The sequence below is a fragment of the Passer domesticus genome, chromosome 2, assembly GCF_036417665.1.
Source record: "Passer domesticus isolate bPasDom1 chromosome 2, bPasDom1.hap1, whole genome shotgun sequence".
Lineage (NCBI taxonomy): Eukaryota > Metazoa > Chordata > Aves > Passeriformes > Passeridae > Passer > Passer domesticus.
The window spans coordinates 117,204,350-117,223,457 of NC_087475.1; the positions used below are offsets into that span (position 1 = coordinate 117,204,350).

General features: G+C 39.1%; 1 protein-coding gene across 8 annotated transcripts in view; it reads left to right on the forward strand.

The window, feature by feature from the left end:
• The window catches only part of SAMSN1 (SAM domain, SH3 domain and nuclear localization signals 1), a 161,348-nt gene that overhangs the window by 61,770 nt on the left and 80,470 nt on the right, over positions 1–19,108 (forward strand). For 5 of the 8 annotated variants that reach the window (XM_064410907.1, XM_064410908.1, XM_064410906.1 and 2 more), the window contains 2 exons: positions 16,077–16,197; positions 17,479–17,615. In XM_064410907.1, coding sequence (XP_064266977.1) covers positions 17,592–17,615 — 24 coding nt within the window. In that variant the 5' untranslated portion in view covers positions 16,077–16,197; positions 17,479–17,591. The remainder of the gene's footprint in view (positions 1–16,076; positions 16,198–17,478; positions 17,616–19,108) is intronic. The other 3 variants (XM_064410911.1, XM_064410910.1, XM_064410909.1) reach the window with 1 other exon arrangement.

Here is a 19,108-nt window from a genome sequence, read left to right on the forward strand (position 1 = left end):
GAAAAACATAAACCTGGATAATTTCTTTTATGTATATGACACATACAGTATATCTTAGTCAATTTATAAAATTGTTCTTTTGCTAGAATTACCAATAGTTGGAAAGAAGTTTGGAATATAAGTAGCATTTCAGCACTGATGAGGAATGGCTGATTAGATCAATGAAGAAAGATATAATGAAGAGTCTGTTGAACATGTACTGTGCTTCTGATTTTAATTCAGCAAATAAGCTATAAAAATCAATTATTTACATATAAAACTAAAATGCCATCTCAGAAATTTCAATAATTGCACATAATTTTCTTAGTTTTCACAGAGATCTTTTAGATGGTATCGTGTAATTATTTATTTTGTAATAACTTTTTCATCTCAAACATATTTTGGGGACCCAGGTTTAGTATTAGGAGAGGCACAATGCCTAAATGTCCAGCAGTGGTGGGGGTGCAAAAGGGTTGGCACAAGGAGCAATATCCTGCAGAACATTTTCTCTGCTGGCAGTTTTTTCATCTGGGTGATGGCTTTTGAGTGTGGGCCAAGTCTCAGCCCATCCTGGTGGTTGGGGTTAAGGTTAGGAGAGAGACAGTTTGCACTTTCTTCACTCAACTTGATAATTGGTTTTTCATTTTCCTCTCTGAGAGGTCTGTATTTATAGGATATCCTTCCATCACACTTGAAGTTGCACCCTTAGAGTGGTGTGATAGCTTTGTGTGCTAGGGATCTAGTGCCTTCAGCTTGCTGCACTCAATTTACTTTTGACAACCAAGAAATTTGATTTTTATAATGAGGCGTAAATCACAGCAAAGGGTTGTCTGTAATGGACTTAGTAGAGTTAGGAGCAAGAGTGCAGCAGTTCATATCAAGACGATTTTGAAATAGCTGCACAGTAAAGGACATAATCTTCATGGAGATGGAGAATTTGAAGAAATTTGGGACAACCAGTTAATAGTTACACGGCTTTGAGGTTCAAAAGCTGTTGTTGACTTCTTATGTTCCATTGTGGCTCTGGTGTGGTACTTGGTTTGATATATGAGAGTACCAAGAGCCAGGAGGCTGGCTGGGAACAGAAAGATGGGGTGAAGTGCAGCGTGCCCAAAACAGCTGCAGTGTCTCACTGCTCAGTACACTGAGCTGCATGTTTATTAAATTGAATTATACCTTTAAATTAATTCAATTGAATGTGAGACGAATGAATTATAGATCATTCTTGGTGAGGCTGTAAATATGGCTTGATAGAACCCAGCTCCACAAACAGGAAAAGCCTACAGTAATGTATTTGCATGTTTACATATCACTCCCCTGTGGTGGCTTAGCAAGCAGAAAGAAGTCTAAAACCACAGGGGGAAGGTTTAAATAGGATGATGCAGACATTAGTGAATGATTAACCATAATTTCACAAAGGTGGAGGGTAAGCTGTTCATTTTGCAGAATCTCACAAATGTGTTTTGAACGATTAACTAAATTTGCTTGGCAAAAGTTTAATTAAGGCTGCCACTGATTAACTGCAATTATTTAACCCGGTGTATAGGCTGGCTACTCTGTGTGTGGAGAACACAGCAGTAATGATAGGAAGGTGTTCAGGGGTTCTTGGGAATGTCTGTGCTAGCTACCCCACCTGCAAGGAGCAGAGGGAATCAATCAGACAACATTCCACAGCTCTCCTGAAAGGCTCTGTGCAGCCCTGGCAGAGTCTCCCTAACAGAGTGCACAGACACAGCATCCATACACAGCCAGCCCCGTGGGCCAGTGCACCTGGGAGCAGGGTCAGAGCCCTGTCCTCCCTGGTGAAAGGATGGATGCTGCTCTCAACGCTCTTGACATTTCTACAAACCAGACTGGGCTTTGTGTCTGCAAGGAAACTCCAGGCAGGGAATGAATGGAGCTCCCCTGTGTTCTCCTTTGCTCCTTCTTCCTCCAATAGCCCACCCTCCCCTTCCTTCTTGTTGCTCTTCTTCTTTGTGGCTGGTTGCACCAATATTTTCAAATGCTGCTTATGGATAATACTATTTAATGATGTCTGTTTCACATATTATTTTTTTTTTCCGTTTGAGAAGGGAAAAAAAATACTAGTGCTCTTAATAATAACTTATGACTAAGCTGATTAGGAAATAAGTATTTCCTTGAAAGCATTTTGAGAGGGAGCACAAATATTCCTTTAAAAAAGCACAAATTCTCTTCACAGGTTTATCACAACCTTCTACTGGTATTTTTACTCAATTTTTAAACATTCTTTCATCTTTTCGTGACAGAGATCCTGGTTTTACAGTGAGGTTCTGTTGCCTGTGTCTCAAGCCCCAGTGAAATGTTGGTTGTCAGATAATGGCAGACCAGCTGAATCTCTCTGATGGCTACTGGATGCAGCTCTGCCTTCTAAACAGGTTCAAGAATGTTACTATAAAATTAGGAAATATGGTACCCTTGGATGGTTGACACAGTGACATACAAGTTAAACACTGTTTATTATTAGTGTTCTTTATAATTAGGAAGACCTGTGCAATCTGGGCAGGATTTCAATGCCTTCCCAAGACTTGACAAATATATAAATCCTCCTGTAACTGAAACACTGCTGCTTTTATGCCCAAATCATGCAGTTTACTGGTGTTCCATCAGTTTGCTCAGCAACTTACTGCGAATAATTCTTATTTTGGAGACACTGAGTATTTAATTTATATCTCTCCTATATTGTGATGTTTGCAGTCACAGTGTTATTCAAGTAGTAACTTCACACATTTCAGAAGTTCCAGCATTACTTCATTAGCAGTTTATATGAATGCTCACTTCCAAAATATCTCAGTTACCTTGTTTATGATGATTTTCAAGCTCTCACACATATTTACTAAAAGGTGAACTCATGCTACTGTTCCATTAAGAAAGCCGTATGTCTTGGTCTATATTTGCACCTAAGTCCTAAACTTAATGTCTACTATACCAAGTATGGTATTTCCATTTTTCTATCAGCAAACTATAAATCTAGCTGATTTTTAGCCTGCTTGCTTTCTGTTTGTATACCTCATTACTGTATGTCATTACTGCCTACAGCAGTACAATAAACAGCATATAGTCAAGAAGTATCATAGCCACAAAAAGTTTAAAAAAACCCCAAACAACTGGAAATCATGAATTATCTTTGGATCAGGTTATTAAGGGTGTTTCTATCAGTCTACTTCTGTGCTTTGTTTGTCCTTTGAATACTCATAAATAATTAGCTTATCTCTTTCTATCAGTGTCTAAAATAAAGGACTAATGATGTCAGGACAGCTTGCTTTGACACTTATGAAATATGCTATGATCTACCTGTAACTGATTGTAGGGGTAGCTGGAAGAGCATATTTTTAGATTGCTTCATTTTCTGTTATCAGAAAATCTGTCAGCCTTAGCTGGAAGGCTTAAGCTGTTCCCCTACTTCAAGGAGGCCTCTACGTGTCATGTCCTTGGGAAGCATCTGTTGTTTAATTTTGTGAACCGATGTTCAGGTTAAACTGCAGAAGATTAGCCAGGTCCTTCTCCTTTTTTTGTTGCACCTGCTGTTCCCCAGGGCATGGAGGGGGCTGAATGCTGTTCCTGGGGATCAGGATTGTGCGGGAGGCAGACCCTGGGGGCTGCTGTTGGGGTTCCCAAGGAAGGTGTAGGGAGCGAGGAGTGGGGAAAAGGAGGGGGAGGATGTTGCCAGCAGCTCCCTCCATTCCTTGACCCTCTCAGGCTCAAGGTAACCCATTCTCTTGCCTCTTGAGGCACCAGCTTTGAAGTGAGCTTTCCTTCCCTCCCAGAGGCAGGGTTTAGACCCTGTCCCTGCTTCTCCTACATGATCCCTTGGATTACTGTCTTTATTGATAACATCACACCAGGTACCCAAAGGGGCAAAGTTAAGACCACATGAATGCCTTATATTCAGGTATTGTTATTTTTTCAAGAGCTTTCTGAAACTTCCATCTTTACAGAAGCATAGCTGTGCCACTTCACTACTATTTCACCAATAGGCAATTACAATTCAGCCAACAATGGGTAGCTTTTCATCACTACCAAGCTGCTTTCAACTCCATGTGTCACTTCTCCCACTGGTGAGCACAAATCCAGGTTTGCCCACTCAGGTGCTCTTTGCTCACCACCCACCCCACACCACGCTGGAGGAGCAGATGTGTGTGGGTCGGGTGACAGAGATGGGGCCCTGTTCCTTTGCAATCCCAGCAGCCAGCACTTGGCAAGGGCCTAAAGAAAATAGAACAAAAAGAGGACTTTCTTCTGGGCATAGGCTGGGGGAAGCAGCTCTGTTTCAATGTCAGCAGGGTACTCTCTGCAGAGCTGGATTACCTGCCCCCACAAAAAAATCCACGGTCTCTTTTCCCCACCCAGAATTAGGAGATTAAACTCAGGTTTGACATCTTTTAGTCTTAGAAGCAATTGACAGGTTTTAGAGAAAGTACTGGATTGCCATAATCCGGTTGTAAGGTGACAGATGTTTGCTTAGCTGGGTTTAGGTCACCAGGTGGGATGGCCTCCATTCTTCAGGTCAGTCCCAGGACATAGGATAGGTAGTAAGATGATGTTTTGAAATTCAAAGTAACAAAGGGTTACAGAGAAACTCTTTCTCTGTCAGAGTGTTTTGATGATTTGTGGCAGGCTGCTTCAGATGCTGCATTGTGGCTGCAGATTCTTCAAAGTATTTGCTGCTTCCTCTAAGTATAATCTCAATTTTGTGAAGGTTTAACATGAACCAGCTGTTCTACAACCATATGGTGACCTGAGCAAGACACTGAACTGACTAGATTTTTTCAGTTTTACTAAGTGTGGTGTTTTATGTGGATACAGAAAAATGCAAGATAGAGAAGTTTATAAAATATCTCTCACTGCATTCGCTCCTTCTCTTGGAGCAGCTGCTTATGCTGAGCCTCTGAACTGAGTCAGTCAATTTACTCCAATAGATACTAAATCAGTCCCTTTATCCTTAATGATTAGACAGCAGCAAAAGGCACATCTGATAAAACATGGAGAAATCCAACACAAAACTTAAGCTTTCCTCACGGAGAAAGAAATGAGCCCTAACTGTGACTGAGCAGGTTAATGGCAAAACTGTACCAAGTAAAATCATTCTGCAGAATGAAAGCAGGATCAGAGACATTAGACACAGGCAATAACGTGTTTAAGGTACAATAAAGAGTGCCTCAAGCCATATTTGTCAGCTACCATTCCTGTCTTATAATTAACAGCAGATTACAATTAGTTAAATCTTAACACTTCACATTGCAGATTTTCTGTAAACAAAGTAATTTGTTTGGCTTACTTCTGTATTCCATGTAACCCTTATAAAATGTTTACTTCACTGAAAACTACCATCCGTCTCTTAAATTCAAGAGTTCTATCTGACCTGCCTTCCTTAAACATTTTACTTTTTTTTACAAAGATTAAAAAATACACTGTGGAGTAAAATTATCTCAGCTTTGAAAATATGAAATTGCATCTGAAGCAGTGCTTCAGTATGTAGTAATTTACTGTGGTGCCTCTAAAGCACAGATGGGAGAGTATAGAAAGAGGATTAAGCTGCTTTCCATATCCTAAACTTTATCAGGGATAACACAGAAAACTGTGTCATTCATTACTGCCTGGGGAGTTCTTAAGTGTTAACAATTTATCCAGCTGATACAGTAGAAAAGCTAGGAAGTATTTTTTTTCATTAGCAATAACAGACTGAAACTAAAATGAAAGTCAAAGTTGCATTGCAAGAGTTTTGTTCACCTGCCAAACAGAGGAAATTAATTGCTTCACCTTACATCTAAGCCAAAGTCTAAGTGTGTGGACTCAAGAAAAGCACTGCTGAAAAATTTGTTATCTGGAGCCTTTATTTCTGAAAAAGGCTATTTTTGCTACATTAAAAATAAAGAATAATGAGACACTGGTTTTGATACTTAATGTCATGCAAGGTTTATGTTCATGCACCATGCTTCACATCACACAACTAAAATGGTTTTAGGATTTAGTTGAGAACCTATTAAAATCAGAAGGAATAGCCTCATTAACATTTAGCAGCCTTTGGATCAGACCTACCCAAAGATTCAGCTGATAATACCAACACATGCAAGAGATTACAACCAAAGTCTTGTTATCCCGTGTAATTATATCTCCCTCATGTTTGTTTTCACTTGGATGCTTTGGCATTTTTTCTAGACACTTCTGTTTAATCTGTGCACTTGGATTTAGCAGTTTTATGACTGCAGTAGTTTTTCAATGATTTTTGAGTTTCTACAAATCCGAAATTGCAATGTTCAATTGGCAAGTGTACTGTGGTTTTTCTGTAAAGATGTCATTGCAGAGTAGTTCTTAATTTTGTAAATAGAAGCCCATTAATATAACACGTATTTTAATTAAAAAAAAAAAAAGAGAGAGAGAAAAGGTCTGTACTTGCAGGTTTTCTAGTTGTCACCAACCAGTTTATGGAACCCAGTGTGTGTGTATTTGTGTAGATAGATAGATAGATAGATAGATAGATAGATAGATAGATAGATAGATATGCACGAAGATTTCTCTGCCTCAAGAGTAGCCATTTAATCCTGAAAGTGGTAAGTTGATTGAATATTTTTCCATTACATCTTTCTGTCAAATTCTGTAGGATTTCTGCAGGAAAGTCTGGACCACTCAGACAGCTGCATTGAATCTCTTTTTACATGGTATTTTTGTCTCAGTTTCCACTGAAAACTCTTGCTACAGATCTATTTCTCTTCTCCTAGCTTTTGTTCTATTAATGTCTGTTCCCAGTTTCTTTCTGTGGGCTGGACTTTATCTTCTGCTACTACAATTAGTACAAAAACCACAGGTAACATGGAGATGTAGGATACCATTTGAAAATGGGAAAACATCTCTGGAGTACTTAAGATCAGACAACCAGACACATTGCACTGAGATGTTTGGTGAAGAACAGGTGAGTGTCCAATCTCCAGCAGTGGCTGAAATTCTTATTTGTCATATTCAGAAATGTAATTCCAGCCCTCATATTTGTTTTTTCTTTTTGACTACCTAATCCCTTAATAATATATTATGCCTTTCTTGGTGTCTGTGAGATAAATAATATGCTTTCTTTAAGGAAGTGTAAACTGATACCCAGAAAAACTGTGGCTGTGGCTGACACCACTTGCAGAAGCAGTGGAAGTTTCCAGGCTAGGATATGTGCACACACATTTATCTTTTCCTATTCAGTTTTCACATGGTGCCATCATTTTCTTTTAAATAAGATTCCCTGTATCCACTCAATCCGACTGATTTTTTCCAGCAAGGCATTGAAAAAATGGACTGACTTCCCTGTGGTTAGTGCTACACACAGCAGCAAGCTACTAAAAATCAGCCCATAACATTTGGCTTTGTCTTTTTGAAATGGCCCCTTCCTCAGCCTCACTCTTTCTCTCCTGGAAATTCCCAGAGACTGGAGGAAGGAATGCAGTGGTGAGCAGAGGGAGATGACAGAGTAAAATGGATGCTAGCCTCTGTTCCTCAAGAGGTCACACAGAAGTAATAAAGAAAAAAAGATTGGCAATTGTACTAAATATACCTCACAGTTTATGGACTAACGAAGAATTAGACTGTTTCCAGTTTCATTCAGAGAATGAGCAAGTATCTTTGCTGGATGCTTAGTAAACAAATCTGGTTTGTGGTTCCCATTTTGGTTTTCTGCAGGCTTCTTCCCTGAGCACACATAGCCAGTCCTCCAAAATGTTCTATTTTAGTTGCTGCAACAATTTTCATTTCTACTCAAGTGAAATCAATATTTAATGTTTATTGGAGCTCTGACTGGGAAATTCACTTGAATCCCCTGTCAAGTGACTGCTCTGGCAACCAGGCCAAAAAGTCATGCACAAGCTCTTACACTTTTATACGCACCTCTCCTTAGCTCCACTGGTGTCTAATTAATCTGCATAAAGCAGAACAGCTGATTCAAGGTTCAGAAGAAGGAGAAAATCACCTGGTGTGGTGAAATCACATAGAAGAGAACAGAAAACAAGGAGAAAATTTGAACCCTAGAGAGAAAGGGTGCTGTGACTGGTGGGTTGCAGCAGGAAGGGCAAGTGCTGTTCACTCCTCTACCCTTATTCTCTACAAAGCTTCCTTGGGTAAAGTTGCTCTGAAGAAAGCAGTCAGATTAATTGCAGAGATACCATAGGAACATGAATGCATAAATTATAGATCCTGATTTAGCTTAAATGTAGGGTAGCTGTCTAGCTGCTAAATATTGTCAAGAAATTGACAGTGTCTGAATTTTTGCACAGACAGACTTTACATTTCTAAGTATCTTTAAGCATCTTAAGAGTGAGGAAGCAACTGAAACCACAGATTTGAAATCAGCATTTTCACTTCAGACATTCCCTCATCAGTGACTGCTAGGTGACATGTATATGATTTTGGTTTTTAGTGATAGAGACAATAAACCCAACTGTATGACAACATTGGTGTAGTGCTACATTCCCTGCCATGGGGACACTGAAAGAATAACTGTGCTAAAGACTGTGAAGTTTTAGATCTGATACCACTGGTACCATGTGCGTGCTTGTGATGAAGGTGGGAAAGGATGGCCAGCAGTGCCATCTCTGGAGTCCCACCTACCCTCTATCCTGGGTAAAAATGCTTCTAGACACTTGTAGCACTAAACAAATATGTGTGTGATTCACTAAGCTATTCCTGATGGATATGTGGTATTTATTTGTGAACATTTCTTTCTGCATACAGCAGTGTTTTTGTCTTTTAGGGTAACAGCGTTTTGAGCTACATGTGGATTCAATAGAGTTAGAGTAAATCTTGGCTGTTGTATGGTTATCCAGGATAAAAAACCAGTCATCTATTCCACTGAATCCCACTTTGAAGAGTTTGATTGAAATAAGAGCAGGGAGAGTCACAGGGGAATGGGTTCCTTTTTGATGTAGAAGCCTTTGAACTGTAGCTCTGCCTGTTGTCCATGCCCTTTTTGCAGATTGCTGGATGCCAGTCTTCTTCAAGAACTGTCCCAAATGTTCCTTGCTCTCATAAATTAGAAGAAGTTAGCCTATCCAGGTAGAAATTCCTATTCAAACATAGAAATACTGCCTTGGGTTTTTCCCTGTTTCACCTCTCAATCCATCTGTAATTCATTAGGGTGATGTTAATTGTCCTGCTGAAAGACTCAGTTCTACTTAATGTAGAACAACACTGAAATTTCCCCAGCAGCATGTTTTTTGTTGTATTTTTGGGGGGGGGTTTGTCTGCCTTTTTTTTTTTTTTTTAATGTATGTTCCAGTTTTCAAATTATCCATCACAGGCTTTTGGTCAGTTGCCTGAGGCAATAATGTTCTGCTAAATCAGGGCATGGGGGCAAGAAAGGTTACCCTGCTCAACCTTTATAAAGTTCCTGGAACTGCCAGCTCCAAGCATCTTGTTTAACCAGGATGATTAAAAGAGTGATAATATCCAGTTTCTAGCTCTGAGACAATTTGGCCATCTGAGGTACCATGAGGACTCAGCTACAGCAAGCAAGGCTGTTCTCCACAGAAATGAATATGTGCTGGGTTGCTGCCAAGATTATTCTAGGGCTGCAGATGGCATCTACAGTTCCCACTGTATAAGCCTGGTTTAATGTGACTGGTGCAGACAGTGTGTAGCCGATGGAATTTTTTTTACTGATGGGATGTGATAATCAAATTTAAATTTTGTTTTCCCTAAATATTTTAGAACACACCAGCCATGTGTTGTTCTTACAACATGTCCTGACAGTAGTGTGAGAACTTCTTCACCAAATATGCCTTTTCTGCATATTTGATTACCTTAATAAAAGCCTGCAATAGCTGGTACAGACGAGTCCTGTTTTGGAGGTACATGAAGTCATGAGTTGCCATTGGGCATGAGAACTGCCATTTTTTCAAAGGAGCCATAAAAGGCAAATACAGTTTGTCTCTCACATGGCGTAGTGTGTTTGTAGAAGTGATGGGAAATGCTATAACACATGGAGAGGCAGTAAAGCAGTGTAGCAGGGTCATGGATAGTCAAAAAAGAGGACACTCCAAGCTGGAGGCTCTGCAATCACATGCACAGGGATGTAAACAGCTCAAATTGCCACTGTGTCAGTGGATGTCTCTCCTTGCCTCTAAAAAATAACACTGTCCTAAGGATTAGCCACCCGGGTGTGACTGCTCAGGGACACTGGATCAGCTGGCACAGCCCAGATGAGAAATATTGAAGCTTTGCTGATATCCACCAGCTCAGGATCTATCCAGAGCAACTTCAAGGGATATAAATGTTCCATCCAAACAGTGTGGAGCTGTTAAGCTGTGCAAAACAGCAAGGTGGGAAGAAGTGCTCTGTGGGCAGCATCTATTACTTGCTGAAGCATGAACTATTTTATGTGGTCTGTTCCAGCTCATGACTATATTTGCAGCCCTTAAGTGTTTAGAGCGTTGTCTTCCAAGCGAATTTTGTACTTCTTGGGTGCATTAGTACTCAGACTTCAGAAGTGGTCTAGAATATTAGAATCTCATTGAATTTTTCTGAGTAGAGATTGAAACCCAAGTAGCAGAGTGTTAGAAAAGCTTTATTTGACACAACAGCAACTGTTGCATTGTTGTACTCCTTAACGTATAACTGCTATGGATTGCTGGTCTTCTCAGGCTGTATAAAAGAATTGTCTTTTTTATCAGAAAAATTGTTTCATACAGCCCCTGAATTCATGTTAGAATTAGTGTAATCAAAATGTGTATCTTGTACAGCAGAATTTGTTGGGAATGATATATAATAGAACCAGCTGCAGGCAGCAGGTACATATCTAAATCAGCTAAGAATTCATGGGATAGGTAAATGAAAACTAAGGGGGGAATTTCTGAGTACCTAATTTGATTTTCAAAATGGGGAGTCCCACAGAAACCTGATAAGAAAATGAGAACATGAGAAAGGAGCTCACCATTGTAATTGCTCGGCTTTTTTTTTATTTTTATTTTTATTTTTTTTTTATTTTTTTTTTTTTAATGCTGCTGCAGCCTCAGTGTCTGCCAGTGAGTTTCTCCTGGTTTGATGAGAGTGTCAAAAAGTGTTGGGGAAGATTCCTGAGGACAGAAGAATAATTTTGTGTTGGGTCTACAAATTTAGGCAGATGCAAATCTGGCTGGCTAAGAGCCGAAAACAGCAGAAAATATGGTGGTATGGACAAAATAGTACATTCTGCTGAGAGGCTACTCATGGAGGTGTATGGGTGGACGGTGGGCTGTGAGAAGCAGCTGGCTCCTGTTTCACTCAGAGCGTGGTGCTGTCAGCAGCCATCTGTGCGTATGTCCTGAAGATAAGGCAGAGCTTGGGAACAGGAATAGGTGTCTATGGCCACAGAAACTGGGGGCAAGTTAGGATAGACTGTCCTAGAATCACAGAGTGGTTTGGGTTGGATGGGATAATCTCATTCCAACCCCACTTCCATGGGCAGGGACACTTTCCTCTATCCCAGGTTGCTCAGAGCCCCATCCAGCCTGGCCCTGAACACTTCCAGGGATGGGGCATCCACAGCTTCTCTGGGCAACCTGTGCCAGGGCCTCACCACCATCACAGGGATGAATTTCTTCCTAACAGCAAATTTAAACCTACGTTTTGTCAGTTTGAAGCCATTTCCCCTTGTCCTGTCATCACATGCTCCTGTAAATTCTCTGCATGTCTTGTAGGTTCCCTTCAGGTACTGGAAGGTGCTCTAAGGTCTCCTCGAAACTTTTTCTTCTCTAAGCAGAACAACCCCAGTTCTCCCAGCCTTTCCTCCCAGCAGAGCTGCTCCATCCCTCTGATCCCCTTGGTGCCTGCTCTGGCCTGGCTCCAGCAGGTCCCTGTCCTTGCTGTGCTGGGAGCCCAGAGCTGGATGCAGCCCTGCAGGTGGGGTCTGAGCAGAGCGGGGCAGAGGGGCAGAATCCCCTCCCTGCCCTGCTGCCCACGGGGCTTTGGATGAGCCCAGCACACTCAGTCCCACTGTCCTGTCACCCACAGCCACCCACCCTCAGGCTGTGTCCTACATAACGTATGAATTGGTAGAGGAACCCTGAATTAAATTGCCACAAATGCTGAGATCGATAGATGGATTCTTCTTGGCTTCATTTAGCTTTGGATCATGCTGTCAAGGAAGAAATAGATGACTACAAGCCTTAACCTGAATTCTCATAGGCAAGAGTGGAGAGGTAATCTTTCTTGTAGAGTGGATTGGAAAAACTGTGCTAGCCTTTCCAAATTCTGTTCTAACTGCTCCTACCAGGCCTGGGTGGCGGCAAACTTAGAGGGCAGCACTGATCGTTTGGAGCTCTTTCCAGCAGGGTGCTGTAATCTTGATATTAAAAAAAACCCAACAAATCAAAAAAACCCCATCAAAGTAAAAAGGAAGTGAGGTGATGGAAAACTAAATGTTTGCAAAACAGGCCAGTTCTTTGAATTTCTCAATCCATTACATAACAAAAATGCATGAACTGTGTGATTAAGAATACTAAGTAGTAAGTACAGAAATCAATTCTATTTAGTGAGGATTCAAATCCCCTTGAGGATTTAAAATGTTTTTTAAAGTCTAAGGAGGTGTGTGTGGGGTGACATCTTTTCTATAAATGCATAGAATTACTAAGCACAAGGGATTTATTTAACCAGGAAACTTACATTACTGAGATTAGACATCTCGTTTTCAAGGTGCTCTGGGAAGATAATGACTCCTATACCCATAATTCACTGTAGACATCAGTTTTGTCTGATAATACATAAATTGACCTGATGATAGAAGTTAGCAGTTTTCACTCTAAATTGCAGTATAGTGCTAGATAGCAATAAAGAATGTGTGGGGGTGATTCATTGAGTTTCTGTAAATTATAGAGCAGGGGATTTGGCCCTCCTGTTTAGGAAATATACATTTCCTCTCTAAAACAGAGATGCAGTTTTTCCTTTCATTAAAATACGAATGCTCTGAAAAACAAAATTAAATTGTTGGAACAAGGGAAAGAACAATGTGGTTATTTAACCTGAAAAGAAGGTTAGCCTCAAGGAATAGCTGAATGTTACAATGAATCATATGGAAAACACCATGGCTTTTGTGATGCTGTGATTAAATGTGATCAGTTAGCAGGAGAAGGTGTGTGAAATTCTGCTTGCAGAGAATTTGATGGGAGTTTTGTCAGTGACTTTAATATGCACAGAGCTTCCCTTGGATCCTGGAAACTGTGAAAGCATTTTACTTGCCGATTTGATTTTGAGTTAAGGAATATTGGCTCTTGTCTTTATTTGCTTGATTTTCTGGGGTGAAGTAAATATTACAGCTTTTTATGTTGAGTTAGATTAAAATAATCTCTAACTGAGCTAAACTCTGTTGAAAATCCTTGTTGTAAAGGTGTAAAAGCTGCTGTATTAAATTGATCCCTGCATGTGTAAGATTGTCTTTTCAGAGGAGGAACAGACTATTGCAATTTGGCAGAGGTGAGGAAGATTGTGAAGCTTTTTCCTTACCAATTTTTAATTAGCTGCTGAATGTAAAAGGAGGAAATGAAGAAGCTGCCTCTAAATTGAAGGAGATTCTAAAAGAAAAAAAAATCAATACCGTTTAAGGAATCAGATTTTTAGTTGGTACTTCATGGGTCCTTTCCAAACTATTAAGTAGATGTAATTTAGAGCTACTGATTGGAACATCTGATTCAGGAATATCAAATGTTAGTAGCTCTGTCTTAGAGACTCTCTTGTGTTTGTGGTCTGAAATGGAGCTTTCTACCATTTAGAGTGTCTTCAGGGGATGTGCATGACAGAAAATGTTAAACTTGTCTTACACTAGAAGTTTCCCAGGTTCAGATAAGGACTTCTCATGGAGCACTTGGCCATGGATTGTGGATCACACAGCTCTGCAAAGAACTGCTTTGTTACCTGCCTGTTGGAAATGAGCAGGAGAACCTGAAAGGAGACAGGGGTTTTATCCAGTGTGCACCTATGGGATTGCCCTCACATGTCAGGGAATAAGTGGGCTATGGAGTAGGCACGGGCTGAAAGGAAGTGCTGAAAGTTCTTCTCTCCAAAGAAATGGGACAGCAAGAGGGAAAGACTCTGACTTAATTTCTGAACTTCCACTTTCCACCAAGATAACAGCAATGCACTATGTTTACTTGGAAATGATATTAAAGTAATAATTCAGCCTTTTACGTGGAGTGAATAGAGAAATGTGACCACTCAGCCTACAAGCAGTTCCATGTTTAACACTCAGACTATATCAGGCAATAGCATTGTTGCTTTTAGTTTTAAACCTGTATGAAAACATTCAGATGACAAATAAATGATGATCAGAAGAGAAGTAGATGTATATTTTAATTAAGGATTGATATGCTGTAAGTGGAAAAACTGGAGGAGGAAGAAAATAGGAGCAAATATTATTTCCATATTTACTGAAATGTGTCCAAGTTAACAACTACTAATGCATTATTTTATCTTTGTCCATCGCACAAAGAATCTGTGAACCACACAGCCCTGCTGAGTTCTCCCAGTGGCAGATGAAGCTGCACCAGTAGATTGGCTGTCATTAGAAGGGGAGCCTGGAGCTAGGGCTCAGTTGAGAGTACCTGCACCATAGCTCGACCTTTACTGCTTGTATGCCATGTTAGATTATGGATTGCCACTTACTGTGAACACACAGCTGAAATCCAGCTCCTAAAAAGGCCAAGGATGCCTTGAGATCTCAGCTATGAAGTCTACATTGTGCAGAAATAGAAAACTCAATATACGAAAGTCTCAATTTGTGTGACTTTTTTTTTTTTTTTTTTTTTATAGGATGTAAAGCCCAAGCATGTAGAAATCACAGAGCAGCAATAAAAGAGAATTAAATTCTAACCATAACGTAAGATTAAAGCTGGGAAGTGAAGGTTCAACTCTTTGATAAAAAACTTTTTCCTGTCCCCCGTTATAGTGGGTTTGCTGTTCTGTTATGCTACTGCTGCAGAAAAATGCACTATTTATAACAGATAAAATATACATAGAGGCCACAACACTGATGTTACTTTCAAATTTGATCTATTTAGTTACTGTTTTTTAATTATTCTCAAAGCTCAAATTCTTTCCTCAGAGAGCTGTGGTGTCAAATGGCATTATGAACTCTTACTGAGTATTTTATTTATATTATTCATCCCGATAATAATCTGTTGCTTCTCATTTTAATTATTCTAGTAGGTGTTTCCTTACAGTTTGTGATTTAACTAGTAGTCTAATGTCATCTCTAGTTTAGGCCTATCAACAAACTTGACCCTTAGAGAAAGTTGTATCAGCGAATAATAAACATCTGAAGTGCTACTTTTTCATAAGAAGACTTTTAACACTGACAGTACCCAAACCCATGTAATATCATGTGCATTTTTGCATTTCTACACAGTTTCCTTGCCATATATGCATATCTATAAATGTAGGTACAGGCTGCTTTTTCTATTTTAGTGTTTTTTCTTAAATTATTTACTGTTCTGCATGTCTACAAATACAGGCAAAATGAAAACTGAATAGCTTAGTTTAAGGTCTGCCCTTTTAAGGCAACTTACCTTTTTAAGGTAAGTTACTCATGCCTTGAGGATCTGTGGTACAAAATCGAGAAACTTCCTCCTAAATGTTTCAGAGTATCACCTCGAAAATCACCTCTAAAGCTACAACCCAAAATCAAGAAATTAAATCAGTTTGAATGGAAGACACATTCCCTCCTGAGTTATTTATTGTAATTTTACTAGCTCTTCAGTCTTTCTGGAGTTCTTCAGATAGCTATTACTGTAAATAGGCATTGAAAAAAAAAAGTAATTAATTCTCTGTAGCTGGAAAGGGTGCTTTTGGTCATTACTTTCATAGTGCTCTGCACATGAGGTTTCTGCTGGTAGTTTAGTTTTTCCAGCTGGAGAACCTGAGGCACAGGAAGGATTAGTACTTGCTCCCTCACAAGAAAACTAGCAAGTGAGCCATAAAGCAAATGCAAGCCCATCTGTGGCAAGCTTGGTCTCTCAAATGTCTATTTTTGTGTCACTAGGTGGTAATTGACAAAATCTGTTACTATTCTTCAAGTTTATAGAAGGAGTAAATGAGAAGTCTCATTAATTTGCTTCCAAATGATAACATTTGTCATAAAGCTCTTCACAGACAACCCTACTTTACTAATATGTGAAACCAGCCCGAAATTATAACTGAAAAAGAGGCCTGAGAAAAGCCTTCAAGAAGACTTTTACATAGCTCACAGCAAGCTGGAAAAGTGTAAGTTAAGGATTTTCCTTTTCAAATCCTGAATCTATCTTTGTTTATGTGAGCCTTGTTTGGGTTTTGCTCATGGTAGAAATCAACTTATGTTAAAATGTATTTATCCTGCCAAAGTACAGACATTTCAAATTTTCTGGGATGCAGATTAAGACTACAAAATTACTAGAATAAACTGAAATAGTCAGAAGTAGGAGTGATGAAAGAGAAGCCTGTCCTTTACAAATATGAAGCTGTGGGCCCAAGGAAAGGAAATCAAGATCATGGTCACAACACAACACTGCCTCTCCATTTGTGATGAATTTCATCTTCTCTCTTCAGTGCCAATTGCTCCTTGTTCATGTAATCAAATTTTATGGCATTCACATAAAAGCTGTCTAAAATTAATTTATGGGAAATTAGTTGTGGGTTGGTGGGCAGTATTATTCCAAACACAGTCTAATTTCAGGTATTTCATAATCTGTAAAAATTGAGACTGACAGTACTTTTTCATCATTAATTCTTTGTTAGACTGTTCTACTCCACTATATGTGATGGAATTTCACTGATTTATACCAGCTAGTGACACAGACAAGTATTTTCTCTACAATCACTTCTTCTTTGTTTGCTTGTCTGTATACATTGTAATACATCTCACTATAACCCATGGATCAGCTTTAACCACTCCCAAATTTTATTTATTTTCCAGATTTGCCAAGATTTTAAATGGCAAAATTGGTTTTATCCTAATCTTTATCATCAAGCAATGGACATGTTAAGCAGCAGCTTGATAACTATTTTTTAGAGTACAGTTGTACAATTTGAGGTTTTTTCTTGGTTTTTCATTGGTTGGTTGTATTTTCAATAATTTGTTTGTGACTCAAAAGTTTGTTTTTTTTTTTCCCAAGAACTGTAAGTAAGAAGGTTCCATTCACAATGTAATTAATAATTACTGAATTTTGTATATGAATTAATGTGTATAGGAAACCAGCATTTCAGGAGAATTTCTGTCTTTTGATAATCTCAGTAAATTGAGAATATTTGCCTTGGAGTTAGTTGCATGTGCCAGTAGTCTGAGACAGAGAAAGTTTTATTTCTCTTAGCTGATAAACTTTAATGGAAACACCAGCCTGCAAGAGAGCATTTTCTGAGTTCATGAAAATCATTCAGACCGTGCTTTTGTTTTGCTAGTAAACACTGCTCTTTAATTCAGAAAACAGTTTGTATTGGCCTGGGGAAGCCTGTCTCATTTGATAATGGGCTCTGAATCCAGTGGATTATTGCAGGGATTTTATCTTGCAGTAATCTCCAGGGAGAAATGTACAAACAGCTGGGAGAGCAAGAAGGAACGACATTGTGCGGCAGGAGTTTGTGGAGCAGAATTTTAGGGTGCTGGATTGGATCTCAACACCAACATGAATCTTTTCTGTTTTTCTCTGGTAAGTGTGCACAAACACTTTTTTTTTTTTTTAGTGGGTTACTGAGTTTATAAACTGAACTGGTGGGTGTGCTTTTATAGAAAATAACGAAGGGTTTATTTCACAAACAGACAAACAGCGCAAGGGTTGTGTAACAACAGTGAGTCTCTCTAGCCTAGAAGAAGTTTTTGTATAAGAAACTGTATGTAGCAAAATATGATTCAGTAAAAATATAAAGTAAAGAATCTATAATAAATGTGCCATGCACTATCTGTGACTGTTGCAAAAACATGTAGATTTAGTCATGAGACATTTAATCCAAATATGGTAAAACACATCAGAAGTAAGATAAAATTACTAAATATAGGTATGATATAATTTGTTTTACAGAAGTATTTTTTTATTTTGTTTTTAGATAATAGTATCCTTTTCTCCTTCTTCAGTAGTTTTGGAGAACTGCTAGAACTTTTCAAGCAGTAGTTTTCTATTAGCCAAACATGAGAGCATAGTCCTCAGGGAAAATTTAGTCATGGCAATATTTGCACACAGACAGAGAACTTGATTTATGACCCTCTTTAGTTGGTGTTGCTTTTTTACACTTTCTCTTTCTGCCTGTTTGTTTGTTTGTTTTGGTTGGTTGGTTTGGTTTTTTTTCCCCCCGCTTCACTTTCCTTGCCCCAAGGCAACTGCTCAGAATGCACAGGTAAATCAGGATAGGAAATCCACAGAAACTGTTTCTGTTTTAAGAGCTTAACCATCTGCCAATACCAATGCCCAGTATTAGTAATGGTAATTAGCTGAGTATATTTGCTGTATTTACACAGCACAGTAGATCTGTTTGCCCATTTTTCATCTTTTGTCCTGATGTTTAGTATGTCTTTCCCATACATTTAAAAAGAACGATAAAAATCAATATTCAAGCTGCACTAATACAAGCTCAAATAGAACAACTGCTTTGCGTAAGTCATTGCTCCTGATTGCTAATACTATCTTAGTGCAGAGTCCTGGTGTTTTCCAGATCATAAGGATTAAAAGCTGACTTGTACTTAAAGTAAAATGCAGTGATATTTCAGGAATCTGTGACAAGAGAATTTGAAAAAAATAATTCCCTGGGAACTCAGTGACAGTTTTGATCACAGTTTAGTGTGAATGCCTGTGTATTTGTACAAAGTTAACAATGGCTTTGTGGTACAGCCTGTAACAGCTTGAAAATACTCATTTCAGTAGTTCTTTGGGAAAGAACTGTTCTATCAATACTTTACTGTTCTGTTGGAGCAGCTTCTTGTTTTCTATGTAGTTCACTTTTTAAAAAGGGTGTTGAGCCTTGTATTGGTGGAGAAACCAACGTTTAGATGAAATGTCAGGTAGATTGTGTGGGTGAGAGTAGGTCAAGTTTGAGTTTCCCTGTTAGACTCGGTATGCAGCACCCAGGGTTTCTGTGGGAGAGGCAATGACTGCTGTGATAATGGATGGTTCAGACAAGTGAAAGCTGGTGCCATGATAGTTTCTGTAAT